General features: G+C 47.3%; 1 protein-coding gene across 4 annotated transcripts; it reads left to right on the top strand.

Annotated features, from left to right (window-relative positions):
- Positions 1 to 1,156: 1,156 nt before the first annotated feature.
- On the top strand, positions 1,157 to 23,613 carry NDNF (neuron derived neurotrophic factor). Of its 4 annotated transcripts, none has more exons than XM_069012583.1 (4): positions 1,157 to 1,257; positions 19,426 to 19,620; positions 20,573 to 20,697; positions 21,559 to 23,613. In XM_069012583.1, exons 1-4 carry the CDS (start codon positions 1,238 to 1,240, stop codon positions 22,947 to 22,949), a joined length of 1,731 nt encoding a protein of 576 aa, XP_068868684.1. In that variant the 5' UTR covers positions 1,157 to 1,237; the 3' UTR covers positions 22,950 to 23,613. The 4 variants fall into 4 exon arrangements, with proteins under 4 accessions (XP_068868684.1, XP_068868686.1, XP_068868687.1 ...); XM_069012585.1 differs by lacking the exon at positions 1,157 to 1,257 and adding an exon at positions 2,476 to 2,860; XM_069012586.1 differs by lacking the exon at positions 1,157 to 1,257 and adding an exon at positions 3,100 to 3,124.
- Positions 23,614 to 27,117: the final 3,504 nt, after the last annotated feature.

Genomic DNA, 27,117 nt, shown 5'->3' with positions numbered 1-27,117 from the left:
AATTTGGGATATTTATTTACTCACTGGAATCAAAGCAGTTTCAGCGCCCAAGGAAGTGATCCACAGCTGTAGACAGAGGTTGAGACTCCATGTGAATGAGTAATTCTGTTACTCAGTTCCCTGGAAGCCTCTGAGAGGGTGGGAGGAGAAGGTGAGTGCCCAGAGAGAAATCATTTAGAGTTTTGCTGCTCTTGTGCCCCTTTAGTTTCTCAGTTTTGCCCCAGAGATATAAGGAACAGCATTTTACAGTCGAGGACTTCTTGCCCTGGGTGTTGTATGTGATCATGCTTGGGACCTGTTCCTGTAAATGACTGTGAATCATCTCTGGTTCTAGGGGGGAGTATTTCAATGCCAATTTTCTGGGAGCTGGGACTATCCTAGCTACTATTTAGTGGATTTCAAAGGAATCAGCTACACAGGAGAATTTACCGTGTTTGGCTTTCATGGTTTGGTTTCCATTTAGGAGGCTGCCTCATTACCTTCCAGACATTCCCGTAGTTTTCAGCTTCTAAATCCCAAATCCGCTTCCTGTATCAGCATTTAATGTTTTTGTACCTTATAAATTTTGGGAGAGATGAATCTTGTTGTGGAAGTGCTTTAACTGTACCTCTGGCTGGGAGTCGCTCTGTGCTAGGCTTTAAATCACGACACAGATTTACAGTGGCGATAGGGGTGGAACTGCAGGCATCCAAAAAAAGAGTTATCTGTGCAGAGGAGCTGGTGTTCACACACCCCTGCAAATAATATCCCAGTGATGTCACATTGCTTCCCCTGGAATCACAGACAGTGGTGCACCCTAAGAACAATAGCACTAAAACTGTCCTTGGGTTAAAAATAATCGGTTTGCCTGTGTGAGACACACAGTGTCCAGAGCTCTTTGGCTGGGTAGCAATATTTTACCTCTAATGACCTCAAACCCGAGCCAGCCATTTCTGCAGGCTCTACAAAACACTGTTGTGCCATGAATGGTACCCGGAGGTAGCTGCTGCCTTCACCTGAGCACTTCCCTCCCTGCTGGTTCCCGCACGCTCCGAAGGCTTCGGGGGAAGCTCGTCAGAATGTACCAGGTTTTCTTCACTAATTTCGGCTTTCTTATTTAGTCAGCTTCTCCCATTTTTGGATGATTGCATCTCTGTGTCTTCTGCATCAGAAGAGGAGCACGTGCAGTTTGCTGAGATTTTTTAATTGAGGTGTTGCAGTTGGAAGCAAACGATCCTCTAGGAAGGGAGAAGTCGGGATGCTGTGTGCAAATACCAGGTATTTTTTGGTTCTCCTTAAACATGCATAAATTAATCCTAAACTTGTCTTTCCTCCCTTCCCTAAACTCCTACCCTTGAAAACTATTTGAAAACGATGAATAGAGTTGTTAAATATGTAAAAACAGGGACATGAAAACAGAAGGATAACTGGATAGGGGCTCCCATGGGGCTCTTTTTCTTAATCCTGGGTTTATTTTGGTGAACTTATATTTCTGAGCAGACCCTTGGGCAGAATGCTGCTGGCTGGCTGGACCCTGCTGCTCTGTGAGTTGACAGAGTGGGAGGTAAGTGGCAGTAACTAATGGCAATTAGCAGAGGTCTGGACAGCTACGTGTCCCTGAAGACATGAGCTGGTTTGGGGGTTGTCTTCACAGAGTGGAGCTGTTTGTCACCCTACAGAATATGACAATTTGCATCCCTCCACTGAGGCTTTGCTGTCAGATTTGCTCAGCTGTCTTGCAAGGAGGAAAAAAAAAAAGAAGGTTTATTTAATTTTTGCTCCTCAAATCTGTTGCAATAGTAGGGCAGGAATGATTACCTTCTGGGAATCACCCACCAGCTGCTATCAGTAATAATTTGTTTAATGCTTATGTAGCACTTGATGTTTTTATGACTGATGTGCCAGAAGGGAAACAAAAAGAGATGGGGTTGTGTTTAAATGGCAAAAGATAGTTTTCGTCTTTTCATTGCAGTTCTCAGTAATTGTCTCTCGGTCCCCAAACCTGAAAGCTACCTCTGACCAAAACGTGATGAGAGAGAAGGTGAGAGGCTGAATATGCAGCTTCGAGACCCATTTCCTGAAATGCAGGGGGGTTTAATAAGCCCCATTTCTCACGCATCCTTGAAGGTCTCTCCCGCCTCCATCGCTGTTGGGATGTTCCGCAGCATTCCCGCAGCCCCGACCGCTTCGAGCAGCGGCTGCATGAAAAAGAGGAGTGGGAGCGCCGCATTCCTCCGTCCCGGCTTTGGGGCAGCATCCAACCCTCCAAGATGGATGTTGAGTAGGCTCTGGCAGCGCAGCCGAGCGCGGCACAAAGCCGGGCGGCGCGGCGCTGCCCCTGCGCGGCTGCGGCGGGGGCGGCGGGCCGTGCCGGGCTCCCCGCGGTGCCGCGGGCTCCCCCCGGGCCCGCCCCTGCGGTGGCGGAGCGGTGGCGGGGCGGGGCGGCCGCGCCCGCGGGGCACCCCCTGCCCGCCCGCCCCGGCGGCAGCAGCGAGACGCGCCGGGTGCCGCCGCTCCGCGCCCCCTCCGCCAAACTTTTGCCGGCGCTCGGCCGCCCCGCGCCTCCTCCCGGGAGGCGAAGCCGGAGCCGTGCCCTCTCTCCCGGGCGGCGGCGGGTGCCCCGGGGGGCTCCCGGCTTCTTTTCCCTGCTTTTTACTGGTTTTCATCTTTTTTTTTTTTTTTTTTTTCCCTGCGGGGAGGGGTGGAGAAGGGAAGGGGCTATAAAGCGCGCAGGGACGTGCGTGACACAGTCCCCGCTGCAGCCCGCCCCCGCCGGACCGGGGGGCTAGGTCAACACCCGCCCCCCTAAAAAACAACCCAAGCTTCCCCCCCGCGGGAGGGATAGGACAAGACGGGACGGGACGGGACCGGACACCGCAAGGTAAGGCACCGGCAGCGGGGGGGGAGCGGGGCCGCCTGCGCAGCCCCCTCCGATTGCCCCCGGGCGGGCGTGGGGCGCGGTGCCCCTGCCCGGCTGCGGGACCCCTCAGCCGGAGCGGGGCTGGGGCCGCGGCCACCCCGGCCCGTCCCTGCAGCCGCGGCTGCGGCGCTGAGCCCGCGTCCCGGCACCGCTCCGCCGCGGCTTTTGCGGGATGCTGCTGGGAGAAACCTCGGCGCCCTCTCGGATCCCTCCCTCGCCTTTGAGGTTTGTTTTTTCCTCCCCGTTTTTGCTCTCTTGCAGCCCGCGGCGGCCGGTGCCCCCCAGCCCGTGCGGCTGCCGGGAAGCCCGGCTCGTCGTCCGGCGCTGCCGCGGAGCGGGTGTGTGCCAGGCAGGCAGCGGCTCCGGCTTCGCCAGCATCATACGTTCTTCTCGGAGGAAAAAAAAAAAAGTGACTACCAAAAAAAGACAGAAAACTCTACGGTGGGATGTAAGTGCTGAGGTTTGCTACGTGCAGCCCGGGTTCTGTTTTTATTTCGACAGCGCAGAGACAATGGCTACAAAGAGCTTTTTAATCACTTGCAGATAGAACTTTTATGCATTTAAACCTTCACAGTTAAAGGCTAGCGCAGATTTTTGGAAAGCTGTGATTCTCTGAGCGTGTTTGTTGTGGATGTATTTAACATTTGAGCGGTAGCATGCCCTGGTTCCCCGGACGGGTTAGCTTGGTGCCAGGGATGAGCGTGATCCTGTCTGTGCCGTGCTGCCTGGGGCTGCTCTGGAAATCACCCCAGTGGACACCGGGGTGGATTAGGCAGCCTCTGCAAGGTTGGTTTCAGCGAGCAGGTCGTGAAGCTTGTAGCTTCCCTCGGATTTTCCCTTCCCACCGACGGATCTGGTTAGCATCTAGTTACAATGTTAATTAGAACAATTAAACAGTATCGCTGTTGTCGCGGCTCGACTGCGCTGCAGGAGGCGAGCTCAGAGGGGAGACAAGGTCCCTGCCGTAAATGCACGGACCTCGCTATCCCAGCTGGCTGTGAGCAGACAGCCGGAGATGGTCGGTGACAGAAGTGTGGCACTGTCTCCACTGGAGCATCCCGCAGTCAGGCTGCTCTGGCAGCCCCATCCAGCACTGAGGATGGGCTTCCAGCCTCGATGCACCCATTTCATGCTTGGCCGAGACAGTGGAGTTGTGTCTGTGGAAGTGGAAGAGGCGAGAGCAATGTGAGGGTGAATTCCTCCCTGGGCGGTTGGCGGAAAGTGATTGATGGCATTGGTGACCCTGGCCAGGCACTGCTGGCTTGACCATAGCCTGATTTCCGTAAAAACAGAGCTTGGGTGTTAGACACCATCAGCACCCTTGGCTGTGCTGTAAGGGAGCAAAGGGAAAACTTTGTGTTTCTGCTCAGCCTGCTTTGAAAATTGCTGAATCTGAGCTATTTTAGGAATGGCATTTCAGATTGCTTCTTGTCAGGAATGCCTCATCCTCCCGGTCGCGCTCTCCTACCTCATAGCGAAACACGTACCTGCAGGAGGAGAGCTGCCCAGGTCAGCTTTCTACTGCCACTACAACTCTCTCTGAAGTACTCAGAGCAATGTCTAGAATTTAAAACTTGCTGATATTTGAAGCAGAAGAGGATTTTTTAAAACACTGAGAGATTTTTACATTCTAGTTTGACCATTAAAAACGTGGTGAGATGTGCAGGAGTGCATCACGTGCAGGTACCTTATGGATGTATCCAGGACCCTGTTGCTGTGTTTCATCCTGCTGTGAGAAAAGCGATACCTGTTCCTTGTGGGCTTTCTGTGCCAGCGGATAATGAACCCCTCTTAATTTTGAAATAGCTTTATAATATGTGTGAAAAATTCCTTGTCACATTTCCGTGATGAGGACTGTGGGTGCATCACGCTTCCTTGTCTCTGTGCGGCCCTGGACAGAAATCCCGTTGATTTTCCTGCTGTGGAGGGTGGGCACCACAGCGTGTCATTGCAGCCCTGCCAGTGAGGTGACACAACGTGCATGTCCCACTCCTGAGAGGGGACATGCCGGGCTCTGCCAGCAACTTCCTCGCGCCAGCCACACCTGGCAGGCAGTGGCACATGTGTGACGTGCTGCTGGCATCATCGGCCAGCAGGTCACCTCACTCCTCAGCCACCCTGGGGAAGGTCAGGGTTTGGTGGTCGGATGAGAGGGAATTTGAGCACTGTGTGGGATGCTGATCCCACCAAGATTCCTATGGGCCCCTTTGTTTAATTGTGAGAAGTTTGTCACCGAGGCGAGGCAGAGCTGTGTAGGATCGTCCCGCGCGCCTGTGTTGTTGTGGGTGAGCGCTTCGGAAACGTGGAGGAAAAGCTCTGAGGTTTCCCCAGTGTTTATAAATACAATCTGGTGCAAACTGTCAAGCAAGCTGTTCAAAATCACGTCACGCCTGTGCTGCCTTCCCTGCTCGGCTCGAATGCCTTCGCCACAGACCGGGTGTTCGTCTGACGTTCGCGCTCCCGGCACGCAGCTCCGGCCCATCTGCGGGGCTTTCCCAGCACCCCTCTCCTCCTCCTGCCAGCCGGGCCGGGGAGGCAGTGCTGTGGGCAGGGTCGGTGCCATGGCAGCGCCACCCGCTCATCGGAGCCCTGAGCATCCTTCAGTGCCACGCTCCAAGAGCCCAGGCTGCCCCACAGTGACCCGGCTCACACGCCAGAACTCCATGCAGGGGCAGAAACAGCGTCTTCAAGTCCCCTTTGTCCTCCTTAGAAGGTTTGCCTACCTTAGATGTCCCCTAAAAACGAAGGGATAAACCCTTTCCTGAAAGCTCCATCCATGCAGTGGCCTTCTGCTCCGTCCCATGCCTTCAGCAGGGCTGGATGGAGGCTGTTTGCCGGATGTTTCACTCTGAAGTGTGCCAGGGTCTTCTGCCTTAATATATATAAAAAGATGAGATGTTTATTAAACTCAGACCCTGCTTTTTCTTCTACGATTTATGTCCCGAGAGGCTGGTGATAAACAGTTTATTAAAAAGAAATCCTGATTTATTTCGGCAAATGGTTACATTTCAAGCTGGTACCAAATGGTTTTGTAGGAGACCACCTTTTATGCTTCCCATGGCAGTTTAAAGGATTGCTAGGAAAACAATCCAGAATCTAAGTAGGTTTGGATAAAGGCAAGCCAGGACTGTACGTCAGGGTATGTGGTGCGTTTATGCAGCGAGGCGGTGGATTTTACCACGGAACATCTGGGCACTGGCTTCAGTTACAGCACAGATTTTAGTGGGATAACAAGTCTTGCTTGGCTTCACGTTCATTTTGAAGTCACTAAACTTTATACGAATAATAAAACTGTAAGCCCATTACTTCACTATTTGCAAGGGGCTGTTTTCAGTCCCCCTTCAGGGTCTCGCATCTTTCTGGGGCTGGTTTTATTTTGCTGTGTTAAGTGGGTATTTATCTTCTCAGTGCCTGGCTCGCTTTCGCGGGAGGCAGCTTTGCTAATTTGTAGCGATGGCCACACCGGGGAGGGCAGGCGGGTTTCCATCCGCCCCCGCCGAACGCGCACGTTTTCTGCATTAGGGGCAGCATGATGAAAGCTGCACGTTTCTCCTTCAGAGCAGTCAAAGGAGCTGAGGCTGGTAACCTGGAGGATGATAGAACTGCTCTGAGCTACCAGCTCAGCCACTCGTGAGAGTTAAAGTAACGGGAGGTTTTGCTTTCTCTTTCTGTTTGATTATAAAATGCAGAGGAGAAGAGTAGACTGGACTGAAGGAGGGAAGGGCCGCTTCTTTAATATAAGACAACAAGTTTGCAAGCCCTTAGAGAAAGGTGCACATACTGGGGGGAATGCTCCAGCATCAGAGAGGATAACCCCAGCTAGTTATGTATCAAGGAATATGTGTTTAGAATGTTAAGTTCCATGTGAGAGCATACAGACAGGCCATGAGATAGACGTTTACCTTAATCGTGGAGCACCTGGTGTGATACTGAATGCTGGTGAGCTCTGCATTTTGGTGTCACTGACTGTATGGGCAGGCATAAACCAGAAGAAATCAGAATTACGTCCAAGGAAGAATAATATCCCAGGTAAGACTAGTGAGAAGGGACTTAAGTAGTGCTTGAGTTCTGCTATCTCATGAGTGGAGCACTGAGTGAACAAAACTTCACTTTGGGGAAAAGGCAGCGTGTAGAAACTGTTCTGTTTCACATCGTGACTGAGGTGTACTTCTGTGGCAAAAACCTCCATTAGATCAAACAGGGATAGTTTCTGCCTGAGAAGATGACTCAAATAAGCTCGTGGATGGATGGAAGGACCTTGAAGGCTGAGGAGATGTTATGTTTGAAAACTTTAACAAGATGTCATTAGGAGAGAAGTATTTGCCCTTAGATCAGGAAATAGGTCAGGACAATAAATCATAACTCCAGGAGAATGTGCTTAAAGCTGGAAATACATTCAGAAGGGACAGAAAGAGAGTAAATATTAGAAAGAAGTTTGTTCTTTCAGAATTAATTTTCTCATTTGCTGTATGCAAGGACACCCACTGAACAGGAGAAGGATGTTAACACAGAGCTGTAACAGGAACCAGCTGAAAATCTCATGACTGTGTGGATGGCTTTGATTGCTCTGTAAGGAGCACAGCAGTCATGTGGGACATGTCAGAAACAGGCAGTGTGTCCTGTCACTTCGTGTCTGAGGTAGCTGATAGTCCAAATTCACCAAAAACCTGGTGGGGGGCATTTTACAGGATGGGTTTTAAAAGACACTGGAGTAATCAGCAACGCAAGCGGCCCGAGAAGCCAGCCCCGCTCCACGACCGCTTCTCTAAAAACAAACATGCCTGAGTTACCAGAGGGGTGCAGCAGATCCTGCACAGAGCATCTCTCAGTGGGCTCTGGCCTTCCACCCAGGCAGGTATTTTCAGCATTTCTCACAGATTTCTCAGGGTTGTTCAGGTTTGGCCTGAACTGGGACTGCTCTGGCTTCAGGGTAATTAAACTCAGTGGTTAGAGAGATGTTTGTTGCTTGTGTGACAGCTGAGATAGGAAGCAGTGGGTACTTGCTGCGAGCACCTGGAGAACTGAAACGCAAAGGCAATAATTTATCTCTCCTACCTCATTCCCTGCTCCACGGGTCCGGATATGAGTGCCCCTCCGCTGTGACCCTCGCACGCTCCCAAGGTGACACAGCACCGAGGCCGAGACTTCCCCTGTGATTTACAGGGGAAAAGCATTGTTTGCCTAATTGAGTCTGTTTCTTTTTTTTTTTCTGTATTATTTGAGAAAACACAACTTTGTTGAAACTTTATTGGGGGTGAGAAAAATGATGCTTTTCATCTTTCTCACCTTTAACTTGCTCAGTACCAAAACACAGCAGTGCCAGACCAGCCAAGGCAGGCGGGAGGCGTGGAGGGATCGTGGGTTCCTCGCACACATTTGCAGGGATGATTAAGCAGGGAAGATGTTTGTACAAAGCAGCCAGAATATTGTCAAGAAGCAAGTGCTCCCTCCCTCTCTTTCTGTCTCTCTCTACTTTGTTTAGGTGCAGCAGATTTACTGCTAATTTGTTTATAGTCAAACAGTCTAAACGTGCCTCAGCATTCTGAAATCCAGAAACCTGATGCAAATCAAGCAGTTTACAGATCGGGATGGTGATGGTGTGGGAAAGCCAAGCGCTTGGAGCTGCCAGCTGGTCTCTGGATGTGAAGGAAAACATCAGTGAGCAGCATTAACAGTTTCTAGTCCCCATTCTTTCCCTTCCTTTGGCTATTAAATCTGTGTTTAATTCCCTGGGGGTTTTCTCTCTTGGGTAAGAATTACTTACTTGAGTATGATTTGTACAACTAATAGGATCTTATCCTTACTTGGGGAAGACCCCAGGGGCTCTCTCAAACTGATTTTTCAGTAATGAGAAATAATGAATAAAAGTCTAATAATCCTGGGAGGTATCAAAGTTACAATTTTGCAGGGAAGATTTAATATCAGTCAATTAAAACTTTTATAATCTTGTTACAGTACAATAGTTGGAAAAAAATAATAAGAGGGAAAACAAGTAGGTTTTAGGACCCTCTCACATCATGTGAACAAGTCTAAATGTAATGTTTGAATTAAGCAGGTATTTTAAAACAAGAGTCTAAGACATCTCTTGCAACTGTGTGGTAGCAGGGTGGCAGGTTCAGGGAAAGAAACGTGCTATGTTAATTTATGGAGCACATTCTAATTCCCACTCATCTAAGAAAAAGCAGTTGCGAGGTGTTTATGAGAAAATCCAGGCAATTAGGGCTTAAACTAGAAAATGCAAAATTCATACTCCTCAGCAAAGTGTATTTCCAGTAGCCCAAGACACGCTCTGGCTCAGCCTGTTGCTCAGAGAGTTCATGACCATCCCCACTGGGCACTGTGGGCTCGTTGTGGGTCTGTTCACCCAGGGACTGTGCAGACCCCAGCCTGTGGCCCTCGGTGAAATGTGTGTGGGAGCAAAGTGGGACTTGGGGGCATCGTCCCTGTGGGCAGAGCCCCCCACATGGCTCCAGCCCAAGCCTCTGCTGAGATGCTGTGAGGGGACAAAGCACCAAGGAGCAGATACTGTTTTAGGAATCTACAGCTTTTTGGGTTTACCAATGATGCTGAACTGATGCTTTTGTCCTTTAGCAGTAACTTCCATCCAAGACTGTTGTAGCCACTTCCAGTCACTGGTGAAGGGACACCCCCAGAAGGCAGCGCTGGATCCAACACCACAGCTCTCACCATGTCTTCCCTCTTTGGGAAAAGGAACACCCTTGGCGTGCGTTTCAGTCCTCTCTGAATGCAGAAACTCTTCCCTTCTCCCTTCTTTCCCCTTCTGCCAGCCCAGGATGCATGGGTGCCATAAGAAGGCCCGGAGGTTTTGGGGCTGTTTGGATGTTCGCTCACCCATGACAGCCTGGCCTTCCCGCCCGCATGTGTTCCCTCCACTTGTTGGCAGCCAGCAGATAAAGGGCTAACCTTTCGCCTGCCAGCCTGGACAAATAAACACTGGCCCAGCAGTCAAGTGGAGCTGAAACCAACCCTTGCAATAATCTGGTTTTTCAGACTCCTTACCACAGCTCTGCAGGTGACCCTGGCAGGCTTGAAACTCTGGTGGCATGTCCTTTTGGAGCAGCCATCTCTCTGCACTTGGGAAAGACTTTCTGGATTGGGAAGCAGAAGTCCACTGCTTAGAAAACAAAAAAGGTACTAGAAGGAAGACTGAAGACTGGCAGCTCCCAAACACACCCTGTCTTGCTTTGGTGTGATGGGCTGGTGGTGTCTTACAGCCTCTCCAGACAGGTGTGTGTGTGTGTGCGTCAGCTCTGACCAAGGCAATCTCCATGGCTCTGCCTCACTGTCTCCCCATCATTTCTCCTTTGGAGTCAAATCCTTGCTCTGTCACATGGCTCCTTAGCACTGGAGGGATTTGAGTGATGCTGGGTGAGCAGCTGGGGGAACTTTGGACTTTCTCTGGAAGCAGTGGGAATTGTCAGGCACCATGGGGGGGCTAACAGGTAGCTATGTAGAGAAATTTGGAGCAGCTCATGCCCTTCACTAACAACTTTAACTAATTTATTGAGCTAATTTCACTAATTTATCTGTGGGAATCTGTGTCGTTTTTTTTAAAGCAGGATGCTGGGGAAATAGATACCAAATTTAGGCAGTGCAAGCATTCCTGCTCCTCATACCTACCCATGAAGTGTGTAAAAGTGAGCATGCAAAAGAGGGAATTTTCTGAGTGGCACCCAGGAGCAGTGCTGAGGCTGATTGTGCTCCCTGGCATGCCATTCATCCTGGATGAGCCATCCTGTGCTCTCAACCACTGCAGCCCCTGAGGGACCAGAGCTCAGAAGTGGTGTGTGCTGCTTCCTAGGGATGGTGGGGATCAGACAATATCCATGCTGGATCTCGGAGAGTCTTTGCTGCTATAGCTGTGGCTCTAATGCTGAGCGTGCTGGTAGAAATATGTAAATATCAACAGCTTCAGCACTACATTTGATACTTTCCATTTTCAAACACTTGACAAATGTTTACATATTTTCAGCAGCCCTTTTCCAGCTAGGGAAAATGAGACAAAGCATCTGTGAATTGCTATGATACAAATCATAGTATCAAATCATTATGAGAGAGCACCTTAAGGGTTCATTAAGGACTGGCAAGGCCTATGGTTTCCTTTGCATACCTTTAAACCTGAAAGCAGAAAATACTAAACCTGAATCCAGTTTTGGATAGTAAGTGCAATCAGATATATTTGGATTCTGATAATAATTCAGGGATTGGAATTTTTGAGGGATCACCTATCCATACAACATATGTTACTGTGGTTGTAAGTAATATGTATTGGTCTCTTCTCCCAAATAGGAGAAGTGGAAATGGCCTCAAGTTGTGCTAGAGAGAGTTTAGATTGGCTATTGGAAAAAACTTCTTCATGGAAAGGGTTGTCAAGCATTGGAACAGGCTTCCCAGGGCAATGGTGGAGTCACCATCCCTGGAGGTATTTAAAAGATGTGTAGTTGTGGCACTTGGGGACATGGGTTACCAGTGGCCCTGGCAGTGCTGGGTTAGTGACTGCACTTAATGGCCTTAGAGGGCTTTTCCTACCTAACCAATTCTCAAATGGGCCAAACTCTCAATTCAGTAGAAAAAAGTCACCATTCCTTTGGAGTCAGCACCACTGCAGGACACCATTCTGGCAGCAGCACAGGGATGCAGTTGCTTCCCCAGGGATTGGGGATAAGCACCATGGGTTGTTACTGCTGTTGTCTTGCTCTGCTCTTCCAGCTTTCTGGAAAGCTCCTGCTGTTACTCTCTGTGCTGTGGCAGGTGAGAAACCCACGGTGGTGATAAGGGCAGTGTGGTAACATGGCAAAGGAGAATTCCTGAGTCACTGTTGTGGGAAAACTGTGTGTGTGGAGGTAGGGAAGTGAGTGGGAATAGCAATGCCCATGGGCTGGCTGTGGTTTGTAAGCCTGCGTACGTGTGTGGTGGTGTTCCTGATGCCGAAGGAAACTGTGTGGCTGATGGAAGCTGCGGAAATCAGCCCCTGTGCACTTGACAGGGTTTCCAAGTAGTCAGCAATATTCCCTTTTTTATTCATTGACCAAAAAGTAGAAGGGGAGAAGTGCATAAAGAATTCCAGTGTGCTCATGGCATGGCTTTCCACAAAACATGAGTGCTCTGGTTGTTGCCGGAGCTGCCGGAGCTCGGCTTCCCCTGCTCCTGCTCTGCGAGTCACTCTGGGGACCTGCAGCTCCTGCCTGTCACTGCCTATCCTGCAGCTCCCTGCCCTGTGCCAGCCCGTCGTGTTCTCCCCGTTAGCAAACACCTTGTTGGCTGGGAGCAGCCAGCAGTATTCCCTAGGAATGGCTCAAGCAACTTTAACCCCTTCCGTAGTTAATGCAGTTAATGACTTTGGGTTTGCGCTTTAGCTCTTTTCCAAGAAAAGTCTTCCTGCCCTGGCGGTTTGGGGATGCGACAGCAGGATGCACAGATCCCGGTTCTGCTCCTGCTCTGTATCATGCCCTGACATTTCATCCTTGTCCCTTGAGGATTTTGGCGAGGGTGCTCGCTCATAATGTCATCCTGAAGTATTCCAGAGGAGCAGCGGGGAACTGTAGCAAATACCAACACGCTGGTGTTGGTTGTAATTTGTAATTGTTCGTGTGTTCCTCCCCACTAATCCCCTTGCTGAAATTCATTATGGAGAGAGAGCAACCTACACCCAGAGAGCTGTGCTGAAGGCGGAATGACTTGGCTGAGGAAAGTAGCTATTGTTTTATGATTAAAGGAAAGGCTTATATTGGGATTTCCTTGAACAAGGAAAGTCTCTGCCCTACTTTTATTGCTTGTAACAAGGGGATAATAATTACTTTCCATTATAAAACACCTCCAGCGCTTGCACTGAAAGATTTGTGGTAGAGTTGCGTGGCATTCAGGGCTGGTTATCTTAAACGGCCGGGAGATGTGCAGACTGAGATTTCTCTGCCTTGTTTCTCCTACTGGGGCTCAACCCCTGCTGAGACTATGGAAAAAATTCCTCTACTCCGAGTTGGGTCAGACTCTCTGAGTGTGACATATTTTCCTCTGGAAGAGCTGGTACCAGTCACCTATCCCATGATGCCTGCCCCCTCCAGGAGTGACAGCCAGCCACCTGGAGGATTTTGTACGGGCTTGGGGGGATGAGCAGGGACAGCAACAGCGATCCAGGCCAGCCGGTGCTGGAGTGCCCAGGGGAGGTAACATCTGTCCTGGGGGGAGGGCTGCCAGCTGGCTGCCACCCTGTGCTCCAGCACATCCCTTCTTCCCGTGCCGCTGCTACCCCCTTGCAAGGAGAGGACTGAACAACTGAGCATTGTAACAGGGGCCGCCAGGGACTCGCTGTTTGTTTGGGTTTGACACTCGGTGCTGAGTCTCGTGGGCGGAGGTGGCTGTGAAAGAAAGAAACGCTGGTATGTGGTCTCTGATTGAAAAAAGGAAAACTATGAGGCATTTCCTCGAGTGTCCCAAATGGCATCTCCTGGCTCAGCTGGTTTTTGAAGCGTCCAGCTGCCACCAGCTCCAGGGTGACAATTTTGATGTAATCAGCGTTGAATCTGTTTCCACTGAAAGTGGAAAAATAAGTAAGTCTCAGTTTAGAAACAATATAGTCCATGTAAAATTTGATTTTTTGTTACGGTATCTCCCTGTGTGTGTTTGCTTTTCAACATCTCTAATTTGAGACAGCTCTGCGTTTTGTAGTGATGCCCCTTCGGCGTTAAACTCTCCCCCAGGCTGTAGTTCACCACCACTGTTGTCCATTAAGATTTGGTGGAAATGTACCCTTATTTCTTCATACCTTCCTATTTTCACATGGTCGTATTTGTTTCCCTGTAACGCTACAGTGATGTGCTTGGCTAAAACAATGCTCCCAGCAAAGGACAATCGCGGGTTGAATTGGAATTGCAAGAGGCGCTCAGTTAATCCACAGATTATTGACACAGTGGACCCTCCATGCTTCAAAGGCACCATTATAGTCCATCGTGTCCCTGCGTACTTAGGGAGCTTTAATCCATGGATTACAGGTCCCTAAGAGCTCCTGCCCTCCCAGTTACAGCTGGTCCTGCCAATGGGAGCTGCCATGTCGAGCTGGCTGTGGCACTACACAAAAATATTTGTCTTTTTTAGTCCACAGAGACAGTGATACACCCCTGTATCCCTGTCAGGGCTGCATTCCTTGTCCCAAGCCCCTGGAGAAGTCCCACAGCCCTGCCTGGCCCATGCTTTTCCCCAGGCACCAGGCAGGACCAGACAACAAGTTTTCAAAAGTGATGCTTTTAAAAAAGAAGGAACCACAAAAAAGCCCAAATGAAAAGCATACCAAGCATTTTCCAGATCCTTTAGGGAGTAGTCAGCATTAAACAGCAGGCCTTCCCTTTTCCCCTCGGGTCTCCCCCTAAACAAACAAGCTGAGCAGCTCCCAGTAAATGCTTAAATTGTAAAGGTGTTATTTTTCCTTGTTTGCACATTAAAAATAACTAATTGCATTACAATCCAAATTTATAAGGGCTTTTAAACTCCTCTGTTGCTCAGGTGATAACTGTGTGTGCTGAGGTGCGTGTATTTGTGACATATATCTCTGGAAATGGAGTGTATAATGGGAAAGCTCATGGCCTCTTTACTTGCAGCATTCCTATAATAAGTCAAAGAAGTCACACAGTGCCCTTTTATTTCCAAAGCTGGACTTAAATCACGTCAATAAATCTGCAGACTTATTATGAGATGCAGCATGGGTAATGTAAACAGAAAAAAAAAAAACACCCCCAGCACACCAGAGTTTAAAAATAGGATGTAAGGAGGGAAAAAAGTTAACCATCCATACAATAAAAAGAGAAGAAACACAACACAAAAGTGCTGTGTCAGGCAGTGCCTTGAAATTATCCTCACTAAATTACAGTCGTGCTCTTCCCACTCTCTGTAATTAACGTGAGGGTTTGGTTATTCCAGACTGCATTTGCTCCAGGTAAACCCAAATCATTTTTGTTTTCTTATTGTAAATCCTTCACAGGTCTGGGTGACCTGCAGACAGTTGAGGAGTAAAGCAAATTATTTCCGTAGATCAAGGAAGATGACTGTGAACAGTACCGGTGTTGGCATGTGGTGAATCCAATACTTTGCTCCCGTTTTTCCAGAGCATAGGTGTGTTCAGTGACATTGAGCCTTCCTGTGAGTGTCTGTGTGAAATAAATGCACAGTGAAGTCCAAACAGGAGGACACAACTGCTTGGATCTCCAACAGCCAAACAAAATGGACTCTTGGCTTGCTGGGTGGGATTTCTGTGATGGGATGTAGGCAGGGAGCCTCTGATTCCTTACGGAGTATACCCTGCACGGCCGCGTTTTAGTGCTGGAAAAAAAGGTCAGTCAGAAAATACCATAGGCTTGAGCAGGGAAATAAAAATGGAGTGACTTCATTTGTCCCCAGGGCCACCTGTTCCTGGCTTGGGTTGAGGATGTGCCCACCCCGCTGATCCCGCAGCCTGCAGGAAAACCCCATGAGGTGCTGCCACAGCTCCAGCTAATTTGTCCCTCGACTCAGAACCTAAGGCAGCTGCAAATCCCATTATCCTCCCCATTTCTGCTCCTAATTGCAGTTTACCTGGAGATTTGCAGATGGAGTTTGTTACCTGGAGGTCTTAAAGGCAGGACAGAGGGCTGTGTAGGGCTTTAGTAGGTGGGATTTTGGAAAGGTTGGGTAAAGAGATTATTAAAAATATAGGAATTAATTGTAATCATCATAAAACCTGACTTAATGATTATTTTCATGTATGCACTTATAACTCAAATTTTTAAAATGCCATTTATAAAATGGTTATTTATACTTTGTGAAAGAAGGAAAAAGCCCCAAGCCTCTGGCAAGGTGGTGAATTCTGAGGTGTTTAAAATCATGTATCTCCCTCTCCAATGTACAGCATTTTTCATCTGTTGATCTTCTTAGGTAAATACAGCCGGGTTCATTAAGCAAACCCCTCTGAGGTGTGGCTGTAGCTACCGGAGTGTTTGTGTAGCCTGGGAGCTGCTCACCTGCAGACAGCACTGCCGCATTCCAGGTTCAAATCCAAGGAAACCCTGGCCACCTGCCCTGGCATCGCCCAGCCTGCCCGGGTTCAGTGGCCTGGTGCCTGCCAGGCATAACTGGGTGGCATTGTCCGCTGGGAGCAGCCCTGCCTGGGAGGAGATGGGACCCCCCCGGATGCTCCGTGCTCAGTCTGACTCCCAAGGTCGGTCGGCTGGCACGACTTTTCCCTCTGGGTTTAAGGCTCAGTTGAGAGAGAGCTTGGGGAAAAAGTGAGAGGTAAAGATGGGCCATTAGAGGGCACTTTTGCAATCCTGGAGAAGGAAAACGGTGCTTATTATTTCACTTAGGACTGTTTATTTTGGCACTCTCTTAAATTCAGTGATAAACAGCAGGCAAATCCCTCCAGTCAGCAGGAATATATCAATAAAATATTGACTCCGAGTTTAAAAGAAAAGAAAACAAGATGAACTTGTAGAAAATGGAATAAAAGGCATTTAAGGAGGCGGCACAGCCTAGGGAACAAAAATTCACACAACATATTTCATGTAATTTGTGTGGCTTAGCAGCACAGCGCTTAAGCCTCAGCTGGTACCTGGCTTCTAAAAACAAATCCAGGACATGAAAATGGTTTGTTGGAAGTTCCTGAGGACTGGGTGGCAGAGCACGAATTCACAGGCTCACATCTAACAAGTGTATTTTCTGAGGGACTCTGTCAAAGTCATTGGTGAGCTTGCTCAGAAACAAACATGGGATGAATAAATGGGCTTTTTGCTTTGCTCTTGATGTTTTCCATGAGTAAACTATAAAGGATTTAGCTCGAAACTGCCAAATTATAATGAGTACGCTGCAAGAGATAAAATCTGATTATTAACTGGTGTGAAAGGGTGGTGTAAAAGTGACAGCACACCTTCCAAAAACTGTGAGCGAGGTTTGGATGCCTCTTTGCTGTTGTCACGCTTTTGGAAGTGTCGTGCATGAAAATTGGGCCCATTTTAAGCCTCTGAGGTTAGATATGTGAAAATGAAAGCACTCAAAATTCTATTAATTTGTCAAAGAATAGATTATAAAAGTTTCCTTTTTCAGTAACAGTTGACAACTTTGCAAGTTATTTCATGTGTGGGATGGGCAGGGATCACAGAACTAAATTTAATGTGTCTTTTTAGAGTTATTTTTAAGCCAAAATGCTTTTACAATTAGATAAAGAAATCGGAGACAAATCTGTACCTTGACACTGCTCTGTAGTTGTTAAGGGGGGCAGAAACACTGTTTATGGGAGGTTTGAAAGTGCATTAGCTAGTGAAATTATTTAAGAAGTGAAGCTTAGCCTATAATCAAAATGGTTTATTTTAGTAGAGGTTACATTGCACTGGAACTGACTATGGGAATACACAGGATTGCAATTTCAGGGGGTTCATGTGGAGGACGCTGTCTGCAGAAAGTGTCAGAGTTTCTTACCTAACCAAATAATCTGCTGTAACTGTTGTGATTAAGTTGGAAGGAATTTCTTCCCTGTTGGCCAACAGTAATACTTGAAAAATCAATAAACAGCATGGTAGAGCACACAAAACTCATCCTGCTTTGTGTGAGGGGAGCTTTCTGCCGGCTTCGGTGACTCAAGCCAGCAAGTATTTTGACTTATGATCTTTGCTCCAAAAGGTCAAATGTCTTTAACTTCGCTGATAAGTATCAACACTTCAGTCTGAATTCGAGGAAATATGTCCACTGTCATCAAAAGCTAACTCAGGACCTCGTTGGGATAGATTTTGACAAAGGCTGGGAAAGCTAAATCAGGATTTACCTCTAAGTGGCAATTGCATGTGTTAGCTAAGGCCATGGCTCCTTTCCCTTCTGTAGGGCAGAGCACTGCAGTAACCTGTCATTAAACCATCCCAAATGATAACAGAGCCCACCACTGGAGACCTAAAATTGCATCCTGTGAGGGAGTGTTCAGTGCACATCACTCCTAGCTTATGGATACTGCTGAGTTTACTATGTGTTTTCTCTTCCTTCTCCCATCACCAATTTCAGTGGGAAAATAGAGAGATGAAGGAATTCATCTGGACAGCAGGATGTGGAGAAAATGGTAGAAAGGGGGGTGGGAATGAGCTAAGACCAGAGAGGAGGGGAGGGGGTGCTGAGGAGGGGTGAGTGGGGGGACCTGCATGTTGGTGGAAGGAATGATTAAATACAAACCATGTCAGAGGCAGAGGAAGCAATCTGAGAGTGAAGATGGCCTTGCTGGTGTCAGGAGCCCTGCTGTGCAGCATGTGGGTGGCTGTGTTTAGCTGTACTGAGAGCAGGACAGGCAGAAGGGGAGCTGGAGGCAGCAGGGAGAGGGATTTGGGAAGAGCAGTTTTAGTATGCTTGGACTACAGTGTGCCACTTCTCAAGGAGCTTTGTGTTTGCTATTTTTACATAAAATACTAGAGAAAGGTCAAGTGGGGTGGTGGGAAAAAGAAAAATCTCAGCAACAGAAGCAACAGATTTGATCTTAAAGGTAAAATAAAGAGTTTGCTGTAAAGTAGTAGTTACTTCCAAGTGCAGTACCTGGAGCAGTGCGTGACTGCACACTCAGCCAAGGGACAAGATAAAACTGTTCCTGCCAGCTCAGCTTTTTAGCATGTTTCTCCCCAAAACCAGAGCTAACACAGTGTAGGTAATGGTCTAAACCTCTTTTTTTTCTAATTAAAAAAAGGTTATCATTTAGCAATTAAAACTCGATATACTTGTACCAAAAATGGGCTGTTTCCCCCCTTCCTCCCCCATCCCAGAGCCATTATATATGAGATCATCTAGTGTACTGAAAGGAGATTTCCAGCCTGTCCCACTGCATATGTTAGGGCAGTCATTTCTGACCTAGTTATAGACATAATAATGAAAGGCTGAGATTATGAATTGTTATGCCTAATTTGTAAAGGATTCTCTGCTTTTGTGTTTTGCAATTCCCATCAGGCTTGAGGATTAAGCCCTGCTGAATTGCATGCTAATACCAATGTGCTTTGAATATGTGTGGGTTTGTATCACATGTTTTCCTAATTCGCTATTTTTGTAAAGAACAGTTTCACTGGAAATATTTACTTTCCAGAGGATTGTTGGAAGCCCAACCAAAATCTCCTAGGGGAAGCGAAGCCGATGTACCCTCCATCTGCTCTGTGCTTACTGTAGCTCCCAAGGCCAGTGAGCTCCATTTCTGCTGTGGCAAAACATCAAAGTGTAACTCACCAAAGCATGCAGAAGGCTTTTGCTCTTTGGTAGTGAGAGGGAGAGATTCCAATTTGAAATCAGTGCCTGGGCTTGCTTCAGTCACAGTTCAGGATGGGAAAACCTTGGTGCCACCCTTTATCCAAGTGCTGCGATGGTGCGAGCTCAGTCCTTACAGTAGTTTTCCTGGTGTTTGTGTGGCAGTGAAGGTGCCTGCAAAACACAGAGTGCCTGTGGGCTTGTTGTAGGTGTGCCCACGTTCCAGCACAGATGAGCTGCTTGTGGTGCCCCTCCTGAGGTGGGACTCCCTGTCGTTGCTGCAGGATGCTCCTGCTGCGCTGCCCACTGCTGTTCCTGCTGCTGCTGCTGCCGCTTGGCTCCAGGTCCCAGAAGTTGCCCACCAGGGATGAGGAGCTCTTCCAGATGCAGATCCGGGACAAGGCGTTTTTCCATGACTCGTCAGTCATCCCTGACGGAGCTGAAATCAGCAGCTACCTCTTCCGAGACACCCCCAAAAGGTATTTCTGTCTGGCCCAAGTGAGAAAGCCATACTTTGAAGACAGTAGCTCTGGTTGCTGGGTGCTTTGAGATAAAAATTGGATCCCAACCAGAAAAATACAAATGCCAGTGTTCTGTTTGGTGAAGTAACTATGTGAGCTTCCATCCCAATTTGGCCTCCCCAGCTGAGGGCCTGTCCAGTTTATTTGCTTTCTCGGATGAGCCCAGAGCTCTCCCAGACCATGGAATTTCCCTGAAGTGGGGCCACTAACCACGTCTGGAGGCAAAGGGAGTGGGAAGGAAATTAGAAACTACAGGCTTACCCCACCACACTTGTCCCTCTTCATTATCTCATACTGTGCTTTAAAGAAGCAGTGTAAGGCAGCCTGGTCTGAACTCCCCACTTCCCAACCTCCACCCTATGGGTCAGAAAATACTGAGGGTTAGACTGGTGAAGAACCTGAGGCTCCAGAGAGTTCAGGGAAGAGCTGTGTTGCCTCATATCACAGACCGCCTCCAGCCTTCATTGGTGAGGAACATTTTACAGTTGGTGATGTGCTGTGCTTGGGGGGGGTGTGGGAGGGCAGCTGGGTGTGTGTGTATCTCTATGTGCTTACCTGGACATAACGTAGAATGTGTGTCCTGCTTGGAAGAGCATATCCTAAGTTCCAGGAGAGATCCCGTTTCCCTCATTTATGCCTTTGTAATTATTTATATCTAGGTACTACAGGGGTAGAAAATAAAGTGGGTGGAGGTGAGGGCAGGAGGCCAGAAACCTCTCTGCTCTGCCTTGAACTGTGAATTCTGCTCCTTAGCTCTTGCCCACCAGCCTTTCCATACCTCCTCTGCTTACTAGTAACACTTTTGACTCTCTGGCCACACCAAGACCAGCCCTGATCATGTCAAGTCAATCCCTGCCAGCTGGCTGCCATCAGGAGTCCCTGACATGTGAGTCTGTTAATCTCCCTCTAGGTATTTCTTTGTGGTTGAAGAGGACAACACTCCCTTAGCAGTGACGGTGACACCATGTGATGCCCCTCTGGAGTGGAAACTGAGTGTGCAGGAGCTCCCAGAGGAAGCCAGTGGAGAAGGTTCAGGTAACAAACCATAAGCGACTTCCCCTGTCCTCTTCCCTGGATTTATGGTTCCTCAAACACTGAGTTTCACAGCAGTCCTGTCTTTATGATCTCCTGCTGTTTGGGTCTTCCAGTGCAGGAGATTGACAGCAGGCAGTGACATGAAAAGGAAAAGGCCTACAAAAAAGTACAAGCTGAGGTTACAGTCACAGGGGGCACTGGATGCTGCCACAGCAAACTGTGTTTACCCAGTGACTCAGTTTGATGGGGGCTTTGCTGTGAGCTGTGTACACAAGATAAGAACTGGAGAGACACTCTGGGCTGGCACTACAGCAGGATTGAGCTCACCCCGTGGAGGGGACTCATCTCCAGACACAGAGCCGTGTAGCTGCTGTTCAGGAGAGACAAGAGTTGCCAGAGCCTCTGACACATGTGCTGAACTGTCACACACACCACATGGTGGGGCAGACACACCTTCGGTCCCCACTGTGTTTAGCAACGAAATTTTAGTGTGACTCAGAGGGCCAAAGCCAAGGGTCCACATCCGGGAACAGGCAGGTGAGTGAGTTTCCCCTGGGGAAAACTGCATGGCAACTCCAAGTGGGATGCCTGACACTCCAGTGGAAGGTGTTAGCTACCATTCATGAGACTCCATGAATGCTGGTCAGGTGGAATTTCTATCGCATTTGGTTTGAACCTGATTGCCAAACCAATTTTCCTCTCTGATTTGACAGAAGTGTTGATCAATTACATCGTACTGAGAAGATAAAACCTTCCTTTTCCATCTCACATTTGTATTTTAGGTAGTAAAATGTGTCTGTAGAGTTCTGTTTCCTCACATTTGCGGAGAGTGTACAAATGTTTTCCTTTGCTTTACTTCAGGTGACCCAGAGCCCCTTGAGCAACAGAAACAGCAGATTACCAACGAGGAAGGCACAGAGCTCTTCTCCTACAAAGGCAATGATGTGGAGTACTTTGTGTCCTCTAGTTCCCCATCTGGGCTGTACCAGCTGGATCTGCTGTCGACAGAGAAAGACACCCATTTTAAAGTGTATGCAACCACGACTCCAGAGTCAGACCAGCCTTATCCTGAGTTACCCTATGATCCCAGAATTGATGTCACCTCTCTGGGACGTACTACAGTGACGCTGGCATGGAAACCGAGCCCCACGGCCTCCTTACTGAGACAGCCCATCCAGTACTGCATAGTCATCAACAAAGAGCACAACTTCAAAAGCCTCTGTGCCGTTGAAGCCAAGCTCAGCTCTGATGACGCCTTCATGATGGCTCCAAAACCAGGCCTGGATTTCAGTCCCTTTGACTTTGCCCATTTTGGCTTCCCTGCAGACAACAACTCTGGCAAAGAACGTGGTTTCCTAAAACCATCGAAGTTTGGGCGGCAAACGTCCCCGAAGCCGAGAGTTGACCTGCATAGAGTTTGTATTGGGAACAAAAACATCTTCACCGTGTCTGACCTGAAGCCAGACACGCAGTACTACTTCGACATGTTTGCAGTGAACACCAACACCAACATGAGCACCGCTTACGTCGGCACCTTTGCCAGGACCAAGGAGGAGGCGAAGCAGAAAACAGTCGAGCTGAAGGATGGCAAAGTTACAGATGTATTCATCAAAAGAAAGGGAGCCAAATTTCTACGTTTTGCCCCTGTTTCATCTCACCAAAAAGTCACCTTTTCCGTTCATTCCTGCCTGGATGCTGTTCAGATCCAAGTTAGGAGAGATGGAAAACTTCTCTTGTCTCAAAGCGTGGAGGGTGTGCGGCAGTTCCAGCTCCGGGGCAAAGCAAAAGCTAAATATCTTATTAGGCTGAAGGGAAGCAAGAAAGGTGCTTCCATGCTGAAGATCCTGGCTACAACGAGGCCTAACAAGCAGTCGTTTCCTTCCCTTCCCGAAGATACGCGGATCAAAGCCTTTGACAAACTCCGCACGTGTTCCTCGGTCACGGTGGCGTGGCTTGGCACACAGGAGAGGAACAAATTCTGCATCTACAAGAGGGAAGTGGATGACAACTACAATGATGAGCAGAAGAAAAGAGAGCAGAACCAGTGCTTGGGTCCAGACACGAGGAAGAAGTCAGAAAAGGTTCTCTGTAAATACTTCCACAGCCAGAACATCCAGAAAGCAGTGACCACAGAGACAATCAGAGGCCTGCAGCCTGGCAAGTCCTACCTGCTCGATGTTTATGTGATAGGGCACGGCGGGCACTCGGTGAAATACCAGAGCAAACTGGTGAAAACAAGGAAGTTCTGTTAGTGCTCCTGTACAGAGGAACACGTGGAACTCCAGACTGAGCATTAACCTGCTTCCCAGTATATGGATTGACTACTTGCACAGCTGAGAAGTTGTGACCTGTATTTGTACTGTGTAGAAAAGATATCAACTTGTATATTTATGTTTACATAACTCATTGTTTGGAGGAACTGAGGCTGGTGCTGTCTGGTGGCACCTGGCAGCGGTGTTATCATGTGTCCAGTGACCCACGTGTGATGCTCAGTAGATGCCCAAGGTAGCAGGAAACCTTGGAGGAACTGGCACGCCTTTGCTTCCATATTGCATGAACTGCTTCTAAATTATTTTATACTTAAAAAGGCTGAGATACATCATTTGTCCACCTTGTTACTCACACACAACTCACAGACATATGCCCTTTCTCTCAGTGTAGATGGTAGGGTTTCTGTAAATTATTTTATAGAGTCTTGTTTTAAATGTTTATGTTTCTATGATTGTAAACTATTAAAATCTCTCCCCAATAAAATACAGATCTAAACTAAGTATTAACTGGGCTGCACATGAAGCAGTTTCATCGCTAATGTAAATTACCTAGCTGATTTTCATGTTTAAATACTGTATGTATTTCATGTACAAAGTTGCCATAACGTTATATTCCTGTACATAAAATTAAAAATATTAGATTATATATTGTTGGTTTCTTCTTGGTTTTTTTTTTTTTTTTTTTTTTTTTTGACATTCTAAGCAGGCAGACAGAGTTGGGGACAGAAGAGACATGCTGAAACTTGAACTGAATTCAGTTTTCCTGTTTCATTGTGGTTTGGAGTCTGAGTTAGAGAGGCCATGCAGATCTTTTGTATGGTCATTTGTTATTTTTTGTAAGATTATCATTGGAAGCATTTGCTTTCTGGATGCTGCTGGGTTTGACCACAGTAGTAATAAGCTGAAAATATTGTATTTTTTCCATTGACAAGAATGGTAGTGCTACAAAAACCCCAGGTACTATCATTTAATTTGCAGTTATTTCCATGGTGTAGATTTCTTTAAGATACTATATTTCTGGATCTCATATTATCTAAATTGTCTTCTTTGTTTTTCCATGTCACCTCCATCGACTCAAAAGCCTGTAGACAGCTGCTTAATGGAAAACAAACTTCAGAGAAGCAGCTAGGCCAGCCCAATTTCAAGCAGTGAAGTTAGGAAGGAAAGGGACCAAAATCCATATGAAGCCTGAAAGCAGATTCCTCTTAGGCTGCTGATAGGGAAAACCAGACCTGTCCATCCCTGCAAAGGTGAGCTCCAGTTTTCCTTGGCACCACAGTGCTGAGCTCCTCAGGTTTTCCTTTCTGCTGCCCCCAGCACATTTCAGGTTGCAGACTGATGGGTGGCAGCAGGGTTTTGTGGCTGCACAGGCTCCCGTGCCATTCCACATGCTGAGTTTGTTGTGATTCTCCCAAGAAACAGGTAGGTACCATACTAAGATTGATCAGAAGACACTTGCTGTGTTTCATGTGGTTATTTAATAAATGGAATAGTGGGAATTCAGATTTCTCTGGAGATGATCCCTCTGATTCCTTAAAGGAACTGGCTTCAGTAACAGACATTTGCTGGATTACCATGCCAGGATGTACATGAGCAGTAGGTGACTCCAGCTGGGAATCCTTAAGAGCAGGACACTGATACCAAGGTTAGATCACAGTTGCCAGGAAGATACTTGCCCTGTATTTCACTGTCCAGAAAGCTACTGAATCCTTAAGCTAAAGACAAATATTTTAAGCATTTCCCTCTTTACAGCTGCCAGTTGTGTGGGGATCAGCACCCCTTCCACTGGCCTATTATGATGTTTACTTGAAAACACATGTTCCACCACAATTCCAGTTCTGCTTGTTCCCTTTAGCCAGATTTCCCTGCTCAGATATTCACCCAGCCCACTTGGCTTTTCTGCCTGCTGACTCCTTATGTTTGCAGCATGTCACAAAATTAAAAAACTCCCCAAGATGCGTGCATCTGCTATTTCTGAACACTGTCTTTGAAGAAAAATGTCTCAACAGTTGTCTTTATTTCCCACTAGAATTCTTCTTTTCCTGAACAGCTAGCTCTGTTTATTCTTCTGGATGAAACTGAGACCATACTAGTACCATATCTACTAATCATTAGGTCTTAATGATCTGAGAGAGGCTATTCTTTGAAGGATAGAGTTAAAATAAGGGCACTGGTTTATACAGTGCAAATATAAGTCAGCCTTAACTGAGAGGAGACTGAAGTAGGTGTTAAACAGGTCTCATCTGCTGAGAAAACTCCAGACTGAGTGTTTATGAAAGCACTGAGCCCATGTAAGAAGTCACAGCATGGGCAACATCGAAACATATATGAAAAGAATTTATGAAGAATGTAATAGATGGATACCTGGTGTAAAAGGTCAAAAAAACGCCAGTATATCAAATATATAAAGAAATATGCATACAGATATACATAGGGGCTTTTTTAAGCACAAAGCTGGGGAGTTAATTAAAATAGAAACCTAAGCTGGGAAATGGAAGGTTACATGGAGTTCAGTATTCATACTGATGGTATGTGTCCATTTGGGACAGAATGCCATGCTGGAACATGCAGCTGAGGAACACACGGGGCTGTAGGAAAGCAGCAGAGGTGGCTCACAGGGATGGCAGCACCTCCTTAAGCCTGATCTAGTGCATGACTGTGGAACAGAGGAGAAATCCTCTACAGATGAGGTTTGTTTCAAAGCTGCTAAGAGTCACTGAGCAAGAGTCACCACAGCAAGATAATCTTCAACACCTTCATCAGTCAAAGAATTGCCTAATTCTACTGCTTTACTCACTGACAAATGTGGCAGCTGCCTTACCATGGAAGCTTCAGAGAGCTCAAAATGGTCCATGAGTTACAGAACACAAGGTAAGGTTATGATGCTGGCAAAACTGCAGAATAAATCCATCAGTGATACACACAAACATTTCAAGAACTCTACTTGTAGCAACGACAGATCCATACTTGGGTTTTAAGTAGTAATTTTAAGACTGGTAACATATCAGGGAGAAAGCAAATCCTTACTTTGAACAGCAAACATTTACCTTAGCACTTGGCAAAAAAAAGCAATAGTTGTGGCTGCTCAAAGTCCTTTGACTAGTTAGGGTTACCATGTTTGGATACATTCAGTTAAATGGGATGTGAAAATGGATATTTTTTAATTCATAATTCATTAATACATAAGCTATGCTGGGGAACTGTGTACCAGGAACCCTGAACTCTTCTTACTCTCCTTGCTTGGAAAGCTATTCAGAAACCTTTGTGACAGCAGAGATCAGCCCTCAAGTTTTGTGGCAATACATGAATCTGGTCTGACTGAGATTGTCCCAGACGTGCACAGCACAGCTGGTGACTTGTGTTCTCAGTTCTACATCTGTTCATTCAAATTCCCATTTTCCTTGATGTCCTCTTCCATTTGATGATACTTGCTATTACTTAAAAGGTCTCCTGGCATTCCAGTGATGTTAGAAGGAGGCTAGAGGAATGACTTTTTTATTCTTGACTATTACATGCTCTTTTTTTGTCTCTTACTTCTTGCTGCTGGTTTTCTTTCAAACACTTCTCTGTAGAAGGTGCAGCAGAGTAAGATGCAGAGTTTTGACCAATAAACTCAGAGCAATTTTGTCTTCTGGGAGGTAAGTAAAAAGGATTGTGTTAAAAAATCATGGAACCGTGGCATATCAGCAAAGCCAACTGAGGCTATAGAAACCTGGGAAAAATCTTTCAAAAACACCTTTCTCTGCTTGCCTTCCCTCTTACATGGACCTTTTAAATGGCAGTATGGGTGCAAAATAAAACCACCCCAAAGAAGGTGGCTTTTTCAAATCTGCTTTTACCCCACTTTCACTGATTTGAACAGAAACATAAAGTGCAAGCCAATTCCACAGGGAAACATCATCCAGAGCCTGGGAAGATGCAGCTGGGCTTCATTAGCAGCCCCATCACTGGAGGCAGGTGACCCTGCTTCCTTTAACGAGCCTTTGTACAGCAACTATGGAAGATGCCTTGCCGTTCCCTGTCGTAGGAGGAGGGCAGATTGCAGTGTGTTGTTAGAGGTAGGTGGGTGGGTTAGTCTATCTTTGCTTTTTTAAGTCTGCTTTTAAGTAAAAGAGGAATGTTCAGACCTGCAGAGGCTTTGTGTTTATGT

The sequence above is a fragment of the Aphelocoma coerulescens genome, chromosome 4, assembly GCF_041296385.1.
Source record: "Aphelocoma coerulescens isolate FSJ_1873_10779 chromosome 4, UR_Acoe_1.0, whole genome shotgun sequence".
NCBI lineage: Eukaryota > Metazoa > Chordata > Aves > Passeriformes > Corvidae > Aphelocoma > Aphelocoma coerulescens.
This window is presented reverse-complemented; position numbering and strand designations above follow the sequence as displayed.